Source organism: Emydura macquarii, unplaced genomic scaffold (genome assembly GCF_026122565.2).
Source record: "Emydura macquarii macquarii isolate MOO-44397 ecotype Brisbane River unplaced genomic scaffold, CSIRO-AGI_Emac_v2 contig_1119, whole genome shotgun sequence".
Lineage (NCBI taxonomy): Eukaryota > Metazoa > Chordata > Testudines > Chelidae > Emydura > Emydura macquarii.
Window position 1 is genome coordinate 7,804,638 of NW_027131256.1, and position 13,537 is coordinate 7,818,174.

The 13,537-nt window shown below is 42.2% G+C and overlaps 1 protein-coding gene across 4 annotated transcripts in view; it reads right to left on the bottom strand.

Annotated features, from left to right (window-relative positions):
- Positions 1-2,156: 2,156 nt before the first annotated feature.
- TIGIT (T cell immunoreceptor with Ig and ITIM domains) overlaps positions 2,157-13,537 on the bottom strand; it is a 59,949-nt gene continuing 48,568 nt past the window's right edge. For 2 of the 4 annotated variants that reach the window (XM_067546072.1, XM_067546074.1), the window contains 4 exons: positions 8,147-8,470; positions 5,647-5,756; positions 4,302-4,523; positions 2,157-2,394 (listed from right to left, as the gene is read on the bottom strand). In XM_067546072.1, coding sequence (XP_067402173.1) covers positions 2,293-2,394; positions 4,302-4,523; positions 5,647-5,756; positions 8,147-8,336 — 624 coding nt within the window. In that variant the 5' untranslated portion in view covers positions 8,337-8,470 and the 3' untranslated portion in view covers positions 2,157-2,292. Of the gene's footprint in view, positions 2,395-3,239; positions 4,524-5,646; positions 5,757-8,146; positions 8,471-10,828; positions 10,924-13,537 lie in introns of those variants that run through there. The other 2 variants (XM_067546070.1, XM_067546071.1) reach the window with 2 other exon arrangements.

The following is a 13,537-nucleotide window of genomic DNA, read 5'->3' on the forward strand; positions in this document are numbered from 1 at the left end:
AATTTCAAAACATTCCAAATTTGAGCAATATTGCTGCCCTCTCTCCTCCCCGCCAATGGTGCTGCTATACTGGCGGGAGTGCAGTTTGCCCAAAAGTAGTTGCCCATCCAGAGGCCTGCCATTGCCCCATTGCTGTTGACATTGTCAAGTCCAAGGAGGTTTAGCTGAGTTAAGCTTTTTCCACTACTGTAAGTGTTTTCCATGGGGTACGTGAATGCCATTTATTTTGCTTTAAATGCACTTTAAAAAAAAAAATATCAATGCTCCAGACTGTTTCAAATACACAGGAGGAAGATAGTGCATGAGTGTCTGAACCCAGTTCACTTTATCTCCAGTTAAAATATACTCTGTGTGGTGTGTATGTATAGACTACTATGTGTATACATACACACACACCCCTATCCACACAGACACACCTAGACACAGACACACAAATCTTAAGTAGAGAGTCTGTCTATAGTTAAGATCACAAAACCAGATACTTTACAAACACAGAGGCAGCAGAGGAATTACGGTTGGGCTCTTGAAACACATCACAAAAAATGAAAACAGCTACTTGCAAGTGACTTTGGTTCTTTCTGTACTTTCAGTAACTACAGTAGGTGTGGGTCGTAACCAGAATAAAAAGGAACGGTGCTAACTGAAGGCAACTGAATGACTGGGCAAAAACCATCTCAGTCCAATAAAAGTGCTACACCAATTCTCAGCTTGGTTGTTTTGGGGGTTTTTTAAATTAAATCTGCAAAAAAACACAAAATCCCACAAAAACGAAGAGTGTCCTGAAAAAGCCCTTGTTTATCAAAGATGTCAGAAATCTCAAAACTCTTGGCCTTGCTCTCAATCGCCACATGCAAAATCAGTGATTTTTTTTAATGTCTGAAACGAAAAAAAAAAAAAAGAGAAAGAAAAAAAACTTTTTGAAGCACCTTAATGTGGCTTCCCATTCCAGGAGTGGTAGCCACCTTTTTTCTTTGAGCACCTTATTGATGTGTTATGCTATCTGCTGTCTTTTTGTTACCTGTTGGCTGTTAACATGTACACACGTGTGCAGGGGTGAGGGTAGGGCTGTGTGTGTGCCTCGTGCATTCCACATACACACAGGCCTTTCTATGAAATGCTGCATGTGCACTCGCACGCACACACACCCTGCTGTGATATCTTTCGTGTGTGTGTGTGTGTGTGTGTGTGGTGCTCCATCTATGTTCCCATTCCTCATTGCATTGTTTTGAATTTAGAGGGAAATTTCTTAACCTGTCTCTGCCCTTTTTGGTGGACAAAGTTAAAAATTCATAAATGGCTGAGGAAGGGGGATATTTCCTTATTTGAAACAAAGAAATTCCCAACAATCATTCAAAGCTGAGTGAATGAGAAATTGCATTCAAGCCTAAATCCTGCAGTCTTTGTCCAGGCAGCTGCCCTCACTGCTTTCAGAGGCAGTTATGCCAGAATAAAGACTTCATGGTTTGGTCCCAGTGGGCAGAGCTGCTCCTCAGGAGACGGGTCTTTGCCATTACCAATGTGTGTTGCTGTGGCTGTGTGTATCTTTATGCGCACACACACACAGCTACACAGATCTCTCTAGAGACGTGGTTTGTGAAGCTATGGAGAGCAAGTCAAAAGTTTTGAGGGGTTATGAGTTCCTTTTTTTTCTCTTATTATACTCTGTAAATGGTATGTCAGTTATCAAACAAGCAAACAGAAAATTGTTTAAAAAAACAAAACCCTTGCATACGCCTTTTCTATCAAGTGCTTTAAAATATAGAATACACACATCCTGCCAGTTTTTTCTTACAGTGAGAGTATCCTTACCTGCCATTTAATATTAGCCTCGTATTTTTCTCACGTATATTTACCTGTGACTTGTATTTGTTATTTAAAACAGAAAAAAAAAAAAAAGAAAAAAAGAAAATTAACTGTAGCGCTTCATTATACTATATTATTATTATTATTATTGTGACATTTTGGAATACTGTGAAGTTTTATCTCTTGCATATACTTTATACGGAAGTATTACGCCTTAAAATACGGAAATAAATTTTACAAGGTTTCTGTTTTGTGTGGAAGAGTAATTGATGTTGCTAAGAATGATGTTTGTTTTTTCGTTTGTTTGTTTTTTTGGTTTTTTTTTTTTTTTTTTTTTTTAAATGTTCCCAGCACTTTTTTTGTAAGTTTCACTTTCTGAGGTATTGTACAAGTTCACACTGTTTGTGAAGTTTGAATATGAAGGAATAATTAAAAAAAAAAAAAAAAGTAAAAAAAAACTTGGCAGGTGTCTGTGGGTTTATTTTCCTCCTACAGGATACAAAGGACACGCTCCTGCAATTGATGGTACAGAACCACATAGGCACACTGTATGACCACATTGACTCTGGGGCTAACCTTCTCCAGCGGACCCTGTAACACAGCAGAAAAATCACTGACTGGAAGCACAATATCATAAAGTAGGGGGAAGAGGGCTTTGTAAAAATAGAAGCTTTTTGATCAAATAATATTTTTTAAATCCATTACAAGAGCAGACTGTAAGTAACCCTGGCGCCACCCTTGCTATTACAGTCATTGGCTCTTCACACACAGCTCTGCCAATGCTCCTCTGTCCTGATCTGCAGCCCCGCCCTGCTATTCCTATCCTGGCATCCCTTACAGATCAGCTAATGGATCTCATTCTTAACCTTCAATAACTTTGACTATTATATACCCTTCCCCCCCCGCCGTATAATTCAGCCACTATATTTCAGTCCTGAGCTACAAAATCTTGGTTCAGTGATTTGCATAAAACTACTCAAAACAAGCCAAAGGTCACCAAACTCACTCATTCGTCATCGAAGCCAAGCTTGAACCCAATGTTCCATTGATAAAAAAGGCAGAAATGCTGGAAAGGCCTATAAACATGACTTCAAGACAGAGCATAAGATTTGCCAGGCTAGAGATGCCACTGGAAGGCCAAGCAGGAGTTGAGAAGGTAGATGCCTGTACGTAACCTAACCCGCCCTCCCTCCCCAAACTCAATTTTAGTTTTCTTTCACATCCCTGGCCAAATCCTGGTCCCACTGCAATTAATAACAAAACTCACAGTGACGCCAACAGGACCCCAGTTTCACCTCTAGAGCACGCTATTAAATGTGCAGGCTTAATTTAGGACACTCAGTTCTGTACTTGGATTAAGCTGAGAACCCAAATGCATAACTAAGGTATCCTAATTTAGGTGTCCTCTTGTGAAAGTTAGGAAACACACACATGCACCCCTCAATTCTCTGGTTTTGCCCTAAAAAGATTAAAAGTTCAAGACACGATATCTTCCACTTTTCATAAGCCTGGAAATGGAACCCCTCCCCTCAATGGGCTGCATGAGAATCGTCCCCACAGTCCTAGCACTGCAACAGCATGGCTAGAAGATGAGGGCCTGTCCCAGCGCATACAAATACATGAATAATCATTCCCATACCAGGGTTTGAAAGAGCATTTTAATGGGAGTAAAGAGGATTTTTCAGACATTCTACATACACGAGGTGCTCTTCTCAGAACAAGGTCAATTTAGCAAATCTGCACCTTGTGGGCACGTCGGCAATCCAGGGACTTATCCCAGTGCTTCTCAGAACCCCAAGGCATGTCATTAACCAGCAGGTTCCTGTGGGATCAAAAGGCTGCTTCCCAGTCTCCAGCGAGTCCCAAATGCAAAGTGAGTGGCAATGGCCTGCCCTGCAGCCATTTTCATGCCTAAATTCTGGCGCTAGTGAATGGTGCTGCATTGACAGCTCTGGAGACTGAAATCCTCTGTTTATTCATCAGATCAAGTACAGTCCAAGCAGCTGGGTTGGCACCATTCCCACACACATCCCCCCAACCTGTGCTCTTCAGCTCTACTCTGGAGAGACCATCTCCATAGATGAGAGGTCAATACCCACGGCTCAGGCATTACTTTGCTTCTCTACTGAACCAGTTTTTTCCCCTCCAGTTGAGGCGTGGTGTCCCTAAGAAACTGGCCTGAGACCTCCATGCAGCCTTCAGTTAGTAACAGCTTTTGGTCCCTACCCGCCTGGGTGGGATTTTGAACAAAACTCTAGAAGATAAAGGCCCATTCCCAATCTCTTGCTTCATTCATTCTTCATTCATTCACAAACGTCTTCACCCTGTCTTCACCACTGCCATCATAAACCCTTCCTCCTGCCCATCCAACCGCCAGACCACTTTACAGAACTTGATAGGAGGAAGCAGAGACATTTCAATAAAACAACTGATACAGGAACCGCTATGCTTCCCCACAGCCCAATTCCCTCCTCTCCACCCAGCTACCCCATTTATACCACAGTGCTTATGCTGTGCTGGCTTTTGTATCGCAGAACGTTGAAATAGTCGTGCCCATCATCAGACTCCTCATGTGCGCTCGCACTGCTGGAAGATGCCACCCTGGCCTGCGCTGAGCTGCCCGCGGTGGGGTTTGATGCGTTGCAGTCCTGCCCGATGCTGCAGCTAGAGGGTGCCTTCTGCAGGACATGGGGTGGCACATGGATCTTCTGAATTTGTTTCTACAAAACAAAGCCACAAGGTTTTTTTCCCCCCCCTCCAACCATTTTAAGCCAGAGACGGCCCCAAGACCCATTGTTCAGATCCAGACTTCCCCTGAGTCTGTGCAGGATTCCTATCCAAAGGTTGAGATCAGGCTCATCCTTATGTTTAAATAGCTGCTCACATTTCCTCCATCTTCCCACCTCTTTCCCCAAAGGAGAGAGCGAGAGGAGGGTGGATTATGGAGGGGTAAAGAGAAGGTTGGCATGAAGGGGGCCTGAGATGTGCCCTTACGCTTGTCTAATGGGCATGGTTGAGGCACAACCTCACCCTTGACAGACAGACCCCCGGCAATGCAATCTCATAGACCCTCGCCAGACCCACTCAGGCCACTCTGCCAGGAGTTGAGAGGTGCCCACATAGTAGCTAGTGAAAGAAAAGAGGAATGATTGCTGAGACACACTTTCACACTCAGCAACCCGGCAGAAAGAAAGGGGAACCAAGTAGACACCTCCATGCTCTGCTGGCTCTGAAAAGCTTCCTCACACTCATCTAAGAGGGGATGCTGAGATGCACCCTCGCACTTAGCCCGGGTGGGGAAACATGAACTATGCCTTCACCCTCAGCTATGGGAATGAAGACGGACCCACGGCACTTCTTCACAAGCAGTCAGGGGATGAGTGATATGAGCAATTCCCTCACACACAGCCCAGGTGTATTAGGGTGGTCAGCAGTACCCTTACACTCACCTGGGGGGAGGAGTTAGGGGGCCACAGCAGTGCCCTCACTTTCAGCTGGTTGCTGAGTGACTAAGGCTCTGAGGCTGGGATGATTTTTTTTGGCCATGCTGTGGGGCAATTTTCAGCAGATGCTCAAAATTCAGCCAAATCAAGCAAGTTCCTGAGAGGTGTGGGCAGCAGAGCCAGTTTAAGGTCAATATACGAGGAAGGGCAACGTTAAGTGACCGCTAGCGTTAGGGTCAGCAGAGATCTGTCCACTTAGATTCCGTGTTTCCCATCAAAGTTACTCTGCATCTTTATGTTTAAGCCAATCAATGTAATTATTGATTCAATTAGCCAAGAAAGGGAACAGGAGAAGGGTGAAGGGGATCTGGTTACCTTATTGGGACTAACTTCTGGTTACCTTGCTCCTGAGGATCCAGACTGTGAAACACACTATAAGCAGAACTCCCAATATCACGCTGGTGATGATGTATGGAAGGTTCTTCCAAAGAGGTGTCTCCGCTGGGGCTTCTGAAATTAAGCGAAGAGGCATGCACTGAAGAGAAATGTGAGTTTGGCATTAAAATCTCCCATGCTCACATCCACCAAATGCATGCAGAAGGGAGTACAAGGATGCAGCTGAGATCCTCAGGCCTGACGCTAATCTCCCACTTATTTTACACTAGTGTAACACCATTGACTTCAGGAGAGTTACTCCTCAATAACAGTTGTTTTAATGAAATCAGAATCAGGTCCCAGGTGTCCAGGTTTGACAAAGAACCCCTCCTATGCTGGCCCTGATGGGAGAGTTCTCTACCTCCTTATTCCTCAGGACAGTCCGGATCTTCCTCCAACTGGTTTCATCTTAAACAATGCTGAGGTAACACCTGGTGAATATAAATGCCCCTTGGAGGAGTAATTATTTCACGCATATTATAAATCAAAGATATGCTGTATCAAGCTCAGGACATTAAATCCTACAGCCTGAGCCAGTGTAAGCAGAGCATCTCAGTGAGACGAGGCATTGCTGAAGACTGTACCAACAAGTCTTTCTTACTCCAGATCACTGCTACACACATGCACAAACACTTCGGTGGAGAGCCTCTTCCTATGTTGAATGTGCTCAGCACGCGATAGGAGAAGCGCTCAGCCCACTGCAGAATCGGCTGGTAGTGAAGTACCTGAATTAAATCTGGACTATAAAACCAACCTTCGGTGAGACACAAAAGCAACCTGTCCAAATGTTACAAAAAACATTTTTTTTTTCCAAATCTCATTTTGGTAGATTGCCTGCCATAAGCCGATATTTTAATAACCTAAGGGGTCTTCCTATTTACACGTTAATAAATAACTGTGTCCTGAGATACAAACCCTGGAAGGCCAACAGGATTGCTGGTAGTTATTGACTATTGCATTATTCTTACCAAGTGACAATTGTTTTTGGAAAGCCATGGAGAACGGGATACCAAAGGATTGGGTGGGGAGAGCAGGGTGGAAAAAGGAGGCAAACCTGGTATCAATCTGCTAAGAAGTAAAGAAGAGAGATCCTGCAGTTACCACCCTGGAAGTCTAACTTCTAGCTCTAAGGAATTGTAAGTGGTATTCCTTGGTCTCAACAAGTGTCTAACCCTCCAGCCTCCTCTAGCTACTGTATGCTTTCTCCCCTATCCTCAACAGCATCAAGCCCCTACAGAGAGAATTGCCCCTTTGTATTAAGGGTAGAATTTGGTCCTAATTAACCATCAAACTCCCTGTATGGTCAAGTAGTATTATTAGAGCCAAAGTCACAAATCACTTTGTCTCTCTCTGTCCCTCTAAATACATTAATCTCTAACAGCCACTAGGCCACCCTTGCTTTTGTAATTCGAGTAAACAGATTTGGCAGAGCATTGGGCTAGTTGAAGGAGAAATGGTAAGTGAAATTGACCATAAACAGAAAGTGATTTTGACCAATCTAGCAAGTGCAAAAAGTAAACACACCATACACAAACCACAAAAGTGATGAAAAGTAAATTAGATCTTAAAACTTTTCAGTTTTAATGATATAATTTACAATTAACAGAGGCAAAAGGTAAATGTTAAAAATAGTAATTTTTGGACATTTCACCCATAAAATGAATCTTTTCTAGGGAAAGGGAGAGACTGTTTTGGATGGTGCTCATTCTTCAATTGCAGAATAAAACTGCCAAAAGTGCCGAAAGGGGCAAATTTTCAAAAGTGCCCAAATCACCACTGCTAGGCTCCTTAATAGAAATGGGTACAATTTTTCAGTTAGCACTTTTTTTTTTCACTGAAAAATGTAGATTTGAATCAACAAACATTTCAGGAAGATATGTTCAAAAATTGTTTCAATCAAAAAAAAAATTCATTTTGAAATGTCAAGACAAAACATTTCCCCTTTTTTATCCAAAACAACTTTTTGTTTCAAAATTTACTTCAATTTTATTTTTTTTTAGAGGTTAACAAAGCTCAAAACCTAAACATTTCATTTTCAGTCAAACAAAAAGTTTCAATTGACCTGAAATGAATTTTTTCTTCTACTTTTTGGTTCATCAACTTTTTGTATAGCCAGCAAACTGAAAAATCAGTTATTCACGCAGCTCTTCTCCTATAGGCTTTTCTATGCACAAAAATTAATCCAGAATAAGGTGGCATGTGAATTTAAAGCAGTTTCACTATTCCTGATTAACTCCTTGTGTGGATGCTCTTAATCTGGAATAAGAGTGTTTGATTATGAATTAGCTTAATCCACTTCCAAACAGTGCCTTATTCTGGAGTATGAGCAATCACGCATGGAGTTGAACAGAAATAGCTATTCTGAAATAAAGCCCCACGTAGGCAAGCCCTGAGTCACCTAGGTGCTTTGGAAAATTTTACCCACACTCCATATATCTGAGTTATCTGTCGTTTTTTTGGCTCACCTTTCACTTTTAGAAAGATTCTCCCTTCGTATATCCCATAAGGGAAGGTGTGAAACTGACAGCAATAATCCCCAGTGTCATTGACTCCTAAGAAGTGGATTGTTATCCCATACTCTGCTGCCAGCGATACTTTCTCAGTGAAGGCTGACTGGACCACGGCTTTATCTTTGTTTAGGTAAACTGCAAGCATGACTTTGTTACACTGGTTCCAGTTCACCTGCGACACAATGGCATCAGTCAAAGAGAGATGACACTGCAGGGTGATGTTGCTGTTTTCAGCTGCAGAAATATTCCCAGATGTTAGAATTTTCTCAGTTGTGTCCCCTGGAAGACAGCAAACCAAAAGCACAGTCATGAGAGATGCAGAGTAGGGCTCCCCAAAATCCTGTGAGAGAGAAAGTTAGTTTGGTTACCTACATTCCCACTTAACTGTGGTCATTGAAATCAGATAAACCCATCAAAACCCAAGCAGGAAAGAAATATACCTGGGAAGAAAGAGAATTCTTCTCTCACCCTAAGGGAAGATGGTCCCAGAAGGGCAGGGCTCTGGTGGAGCAATGTATGGAAGCGCAGGATTGAATAATAAAAGACCAAATTGCTGTCTCTCCTCAGTAAAGGAGGGAGGATTCTCACCAGGTCAGGGAAGACAAAGATATGCTCATACGGCTGGATGCAACTGCCATATACAAACATCCCAAAAGTTTCAGATTAGTAGTCAAATATCCAGGTACTTATCCAAAACTCACATTTAAATTATCCAGCCTTCTTTGGCCTGGAATTTGGGAAAAGCCAGATTTCAAATATTTTGGGGGTGGGGGAACTGTGGCCAGTTTCTTCTTACCTTTTAAGCACTATGTACAGAATGCTGCTGGTGAAATGATACCGACTTAGATGATCCCATAGTTTGATCTGCTAGAGCAATTCACACTTTTGTATGGGATGAAAGTCTCTTTGAGTGTACAGGTAAGTTTGATTTTTTAAAACAAAACAAAAAATAATAATAATAAACGAGGTGATTCATTCCATTAGTTCATGTTCCCAGTACTAACTCTCCTTCCTCATACCCCAATACCCCTTCCTGTCCTCACCATCTCACAGGACACTAAAAACAGATGCAAAATCTAGTTGTACAGTCACTCGCCCATTTAGATTGGTGCAGGCATTGTGGTTAGAGCAAAAGGACCAAGTAACGGCTCCTGGATTCTGTTCCTAGCTCTCCTACTAACTTCCTGTGTGGCCTCAAGTAAGTCACCTAACCTCCCTGTGCCTCAGTTTACCCACCTGTAAACCAAGAATAATAATACATCTCTAATTGAGTTACTGTGCGGTTTAAATAATTAATTAGTAAAGTGCTTGGACATGAGGGCTGTCCAAATAATTAAATATTCAGTTCAGGCGCAGATCTGAAAAACAAACATTCTTTTTGTTTCAGCCCAAAACAAAAGTGTTCCAAAATTGACAGTGAACCAAAAAGTTTTATTTTGTTTTGATTTTGAGGTTTTTAAAATTTCTAAACATTTTAACCTAAAATTGAGGGAAATTCCAAAATGAAAACATTTTGACTTTTTGTTTCGGAAAGATATTTTGTTTTGGAATATTTCAACATTTCTGATTTAAAAAAAAAACAAAAAAACCAACCCAACACAGTTCTCCAAAACTGACCTGAATTCATGAATCGTATTGGTCAACCAAAATGTGCATTTTTTTGGCCAAAAACAAACAAACAAACAAACAAACAAAAAACCAGCCTGACAATTTCATCCTGCTCTAAAACCTTTGAATGAAAGGTGCTATTAATAACATCACAAAAGTTAAGTATGGCCTGCATTCTTTCTTCCAAGATGTATGATTTTGGCTGTATTGAAACGCATATTGTTTGCTTATGTCCAGTTTACCAAACAATCTAGATTGAAGATGACAGAGATTGGGGGAATGGTATATAATGAAAAGGACAGAGAACACTTTATCAGTAATGATTTTAGGTTTTCTTCAGGTGTTTGGTCAAAATGTTAAATAGCAGAGGACCAAGCACCTATTCCTGCAGGACCCCACTAAACAAAAAAACACAACACATCTGCTTGACGGGGATTCTCCATTTACAATTACATTTTAAGGTCTCTCAGTTACTCAGTTTTTAATCCATTTAGTGTATGCCATGTTGATTTTGTTTCGTTCCAGTTTTTTTAATCAAAGTGTCGTGCAGCATCAAATCTAATGCCATACAGAAGTCTAAGTATATTACATCAAAACTATTAGTTTTATCAACCAAATTTGTAATCTCATCATAAAGAAGATATTAAGTTCATTTGACAAGATATATTTTCCATAAGCCCGTGTCGATTAGCACTAGTTATATTACCAAATGGCTGGGACAGAGCCAGCAAGGTGGCTGTACAGTCATTATGTGATACCTATAATGAGCAAGATTAAAAAGAAAGCAGCTGATGGAAAAAAGAAAAGGGAACCAAAACCCAGGAAAATAGTAAGTCTGTCTCTGTTTCCCTTATCAATTTCAGATGCCACCAGCATCCAGTGAAGCACAGAGGTGTCAAACTCACTTGCCCAACGTCATACAGCAAACAAATGGCAGAATTAGGAATAGACCCCAGGACCCTCATCTCCCAAGTCTCTGCAGTAACTTATAGGAAATCATAAGAAGCTAGCAAACTCCTAGAACTATACCTGAAACATGCAGGAGAGGAACCATATGCCACAGCAGCTGACCCAGAAGAAGAGGATAACCCATGCTGCCAGAGAGTCATAAAAAAAGCAGCTGCTTGCTCTGGAGAGTGTTGTGACTGTGAAAACACTGCAGCTCGAGTTGGGGGGGGAAGGGGAAAGAGCTTTGGGGTGGGTGGAGGAACTCATTCTTGACGCAAAACAAACCACAGGGGCCATAGTGAGCGTGTTTCAGAAAAGACAACGCAGAGAACATTTTACAGCAATAACAGGCAGTGGTTACATTTAACTGCAGATGACTCAAACTCCACTTTACTAAATTAACAAAGTTGTCCTAATTTAGGCTTCCTGCCCTCAAACTCTGGTGAGACGCTTAGGGGAATCCTGTGATAACTGATATGAGCAACAACTTCCCCTTGTTTGGATAGTTATGTTTGAAAGATCACCATGAAGTTCCATGTCATCGGGAACTTAAGCTACAAGGCCAGCTCAAACAAGCAAAGTTTCCACATTACAAGGAACCAGTGAGATCCTTTAGGCATTGAATAGTAACACAAATCATTTGTTTTGCTATTGCCTCGCTCCAGTCATGGTCTTACACTTAAGCCAGCACGTCGCTGCCCTACTCTTTGGGAGGAACTTCCATAGACTCAGGAAGATGCAGCCTCTTCCCTCCTGCAGTTGGGCTGGAGGGGGGAGGCAACTCTCAATCCAATTTCCCCCATATTCTGAAAAAATCATAGTGGTAATGGAAGCTTGGTGTCTTGAGGCGGCCACCTGACACCTCTGCTTGAGGTCACACACACTGCAAGGATATCCTTGCTCTCACAAGCAGTAGTATTCTTGGTATCTGTACAGTTGTATATTGGGTGTTTGATGTGGCTTTGCATAGAAGACTGAACAGTCCACCTTAAAGAGCTCACCTTAAAATCGGTAAGGAGTAGCAGCAGCCCCTTTTTCTAAAGTAACTATAAAGAGTGTGTGGCTGACCTGTGCCTGGCTGATTCTATTTGAGAGTCTATTTTAATTCCAAATTTAGCAGTGACAATGAGGAAGACAACACCACCTTGCCACCATGCATCCGGGGGGGGGAGGGAAGGGGGACCAGAAACTTTTTAAGAAATAAAATAAAAAAAATATGCAGACCCTATTTCCTAGATACAGGAAGTCTTGGTAGAATAAAGGCTCACGATTCTGACAGATCATCATTCTCCTACGCTTATCACCAGCATATTCCAACTCTAGATGCCAAGAGAACAGCAAAGGAGTTCCAGTTATAGTTCTATACTCTATTGTAGTACAGACTGGCTGAATTACATGGAAAAGCAGACAGCTTGTCTAGATTACTTTAGCCATTCAAGCACCTCGTGTCTTTGCCAGTTAATTTTTACTGTTTCAGGGAAATAGAGAATACAGATGAGATCCCACAGTGTCACAGGTAGTTCTAACCCTTCCCCTTCTGCAGCACTTCTCAGGGTCAAAGGACAGTGGCAGGACTGATACGTTGTTCTGTCCTGAAAGCTTTCAGGCCACAGGCCTTCACTGCACATTTTCCCACTCTTCTCTCATTTTGCCTCTTTCTGTATTCACAGACTGAAAAAACAAAAGCAGACTAAAAAGAAAGGAAGGGGAGAGTGTACGCTATTGGAGGGAGGGCCATTTCTCGTATCTGGCTTCATGCTCATACAAGCATGCTTAACAGGCTGAATTCAGAGGTGAACTAAGAAATTAGAAAGAATTGATGCTGGTATAATTTACATCTTCTTTAAGTCAGTGTAACTGACACCTCCTTATACCTCACTGACTTCAACATGGCTATCATACCAGCTTTGACTCCCTAAGACCTGATTCATCACTGTGTTACCACAACCTTACACCAGAACAGCACAAAAGAGGCAGACAATCTAGCCCTCCCCACCCCCCGCCCCATTTCTGTACAGTAGCCAATAAAACTTCTTTTTATTTAAAATGGCCTGAATGGGGCCATTAGTTGAGGCAGTTACTGGCTGGCATCTTTAAGAAAGAAACTTACCCTGACCCCAGAGGCGGCAGTGGATCACAAGTAGGCCACAAAAGGTCAGAGGCACAGTGTAGGCGTTGGCCTCCCTCCCCAGCAGTGCTGGCAGGTGGTCGGAGAGGCCCAGTATGCACGCACAGCAAAGCAAAGAACGTGGACTGTACCAAGCCCTGGTCCCCCTCCCATGGAAAAAGAGTTGGTCTGACATCACGTTTTTGCACACAGACCTCAAATAGAACTATGGCTGACGGGAAAAAAAAACCAGCTCTTCTCTTAGTTCAGCAGATAGGCAGCTTGGCTGTTGTTAGAAGCAGAGATTTCTGGTTAAGTTTCTAGCCAAAACCAATTCCTTTTCCAGTAAGGAAAAACCTTCATTTGATAACTACATCATCGGACACCTTCCTAAATTCCCCAACATCTGCTCCATTCCTCTCCACCCCTTTGGAAAACTCAAAAAGAGATGAACTAACATATGAAATTTCTTCACACAAAGGTTCACCTATGTGGTGAGACTGCGTGAGAGAAATTTTAGCCCAAGAGCTGAAGGTGTGGGGGGAAGTTACATGCAATGAAAACCGAAAGTTGCATTGGACAGATCATCTCACATTTACTATCATAACCACAGCCCTCTACGCGTATATTGTCGCAGATCACATTGGAAACGTTCCTATCACATTCTGATGAGCCCTGGATGC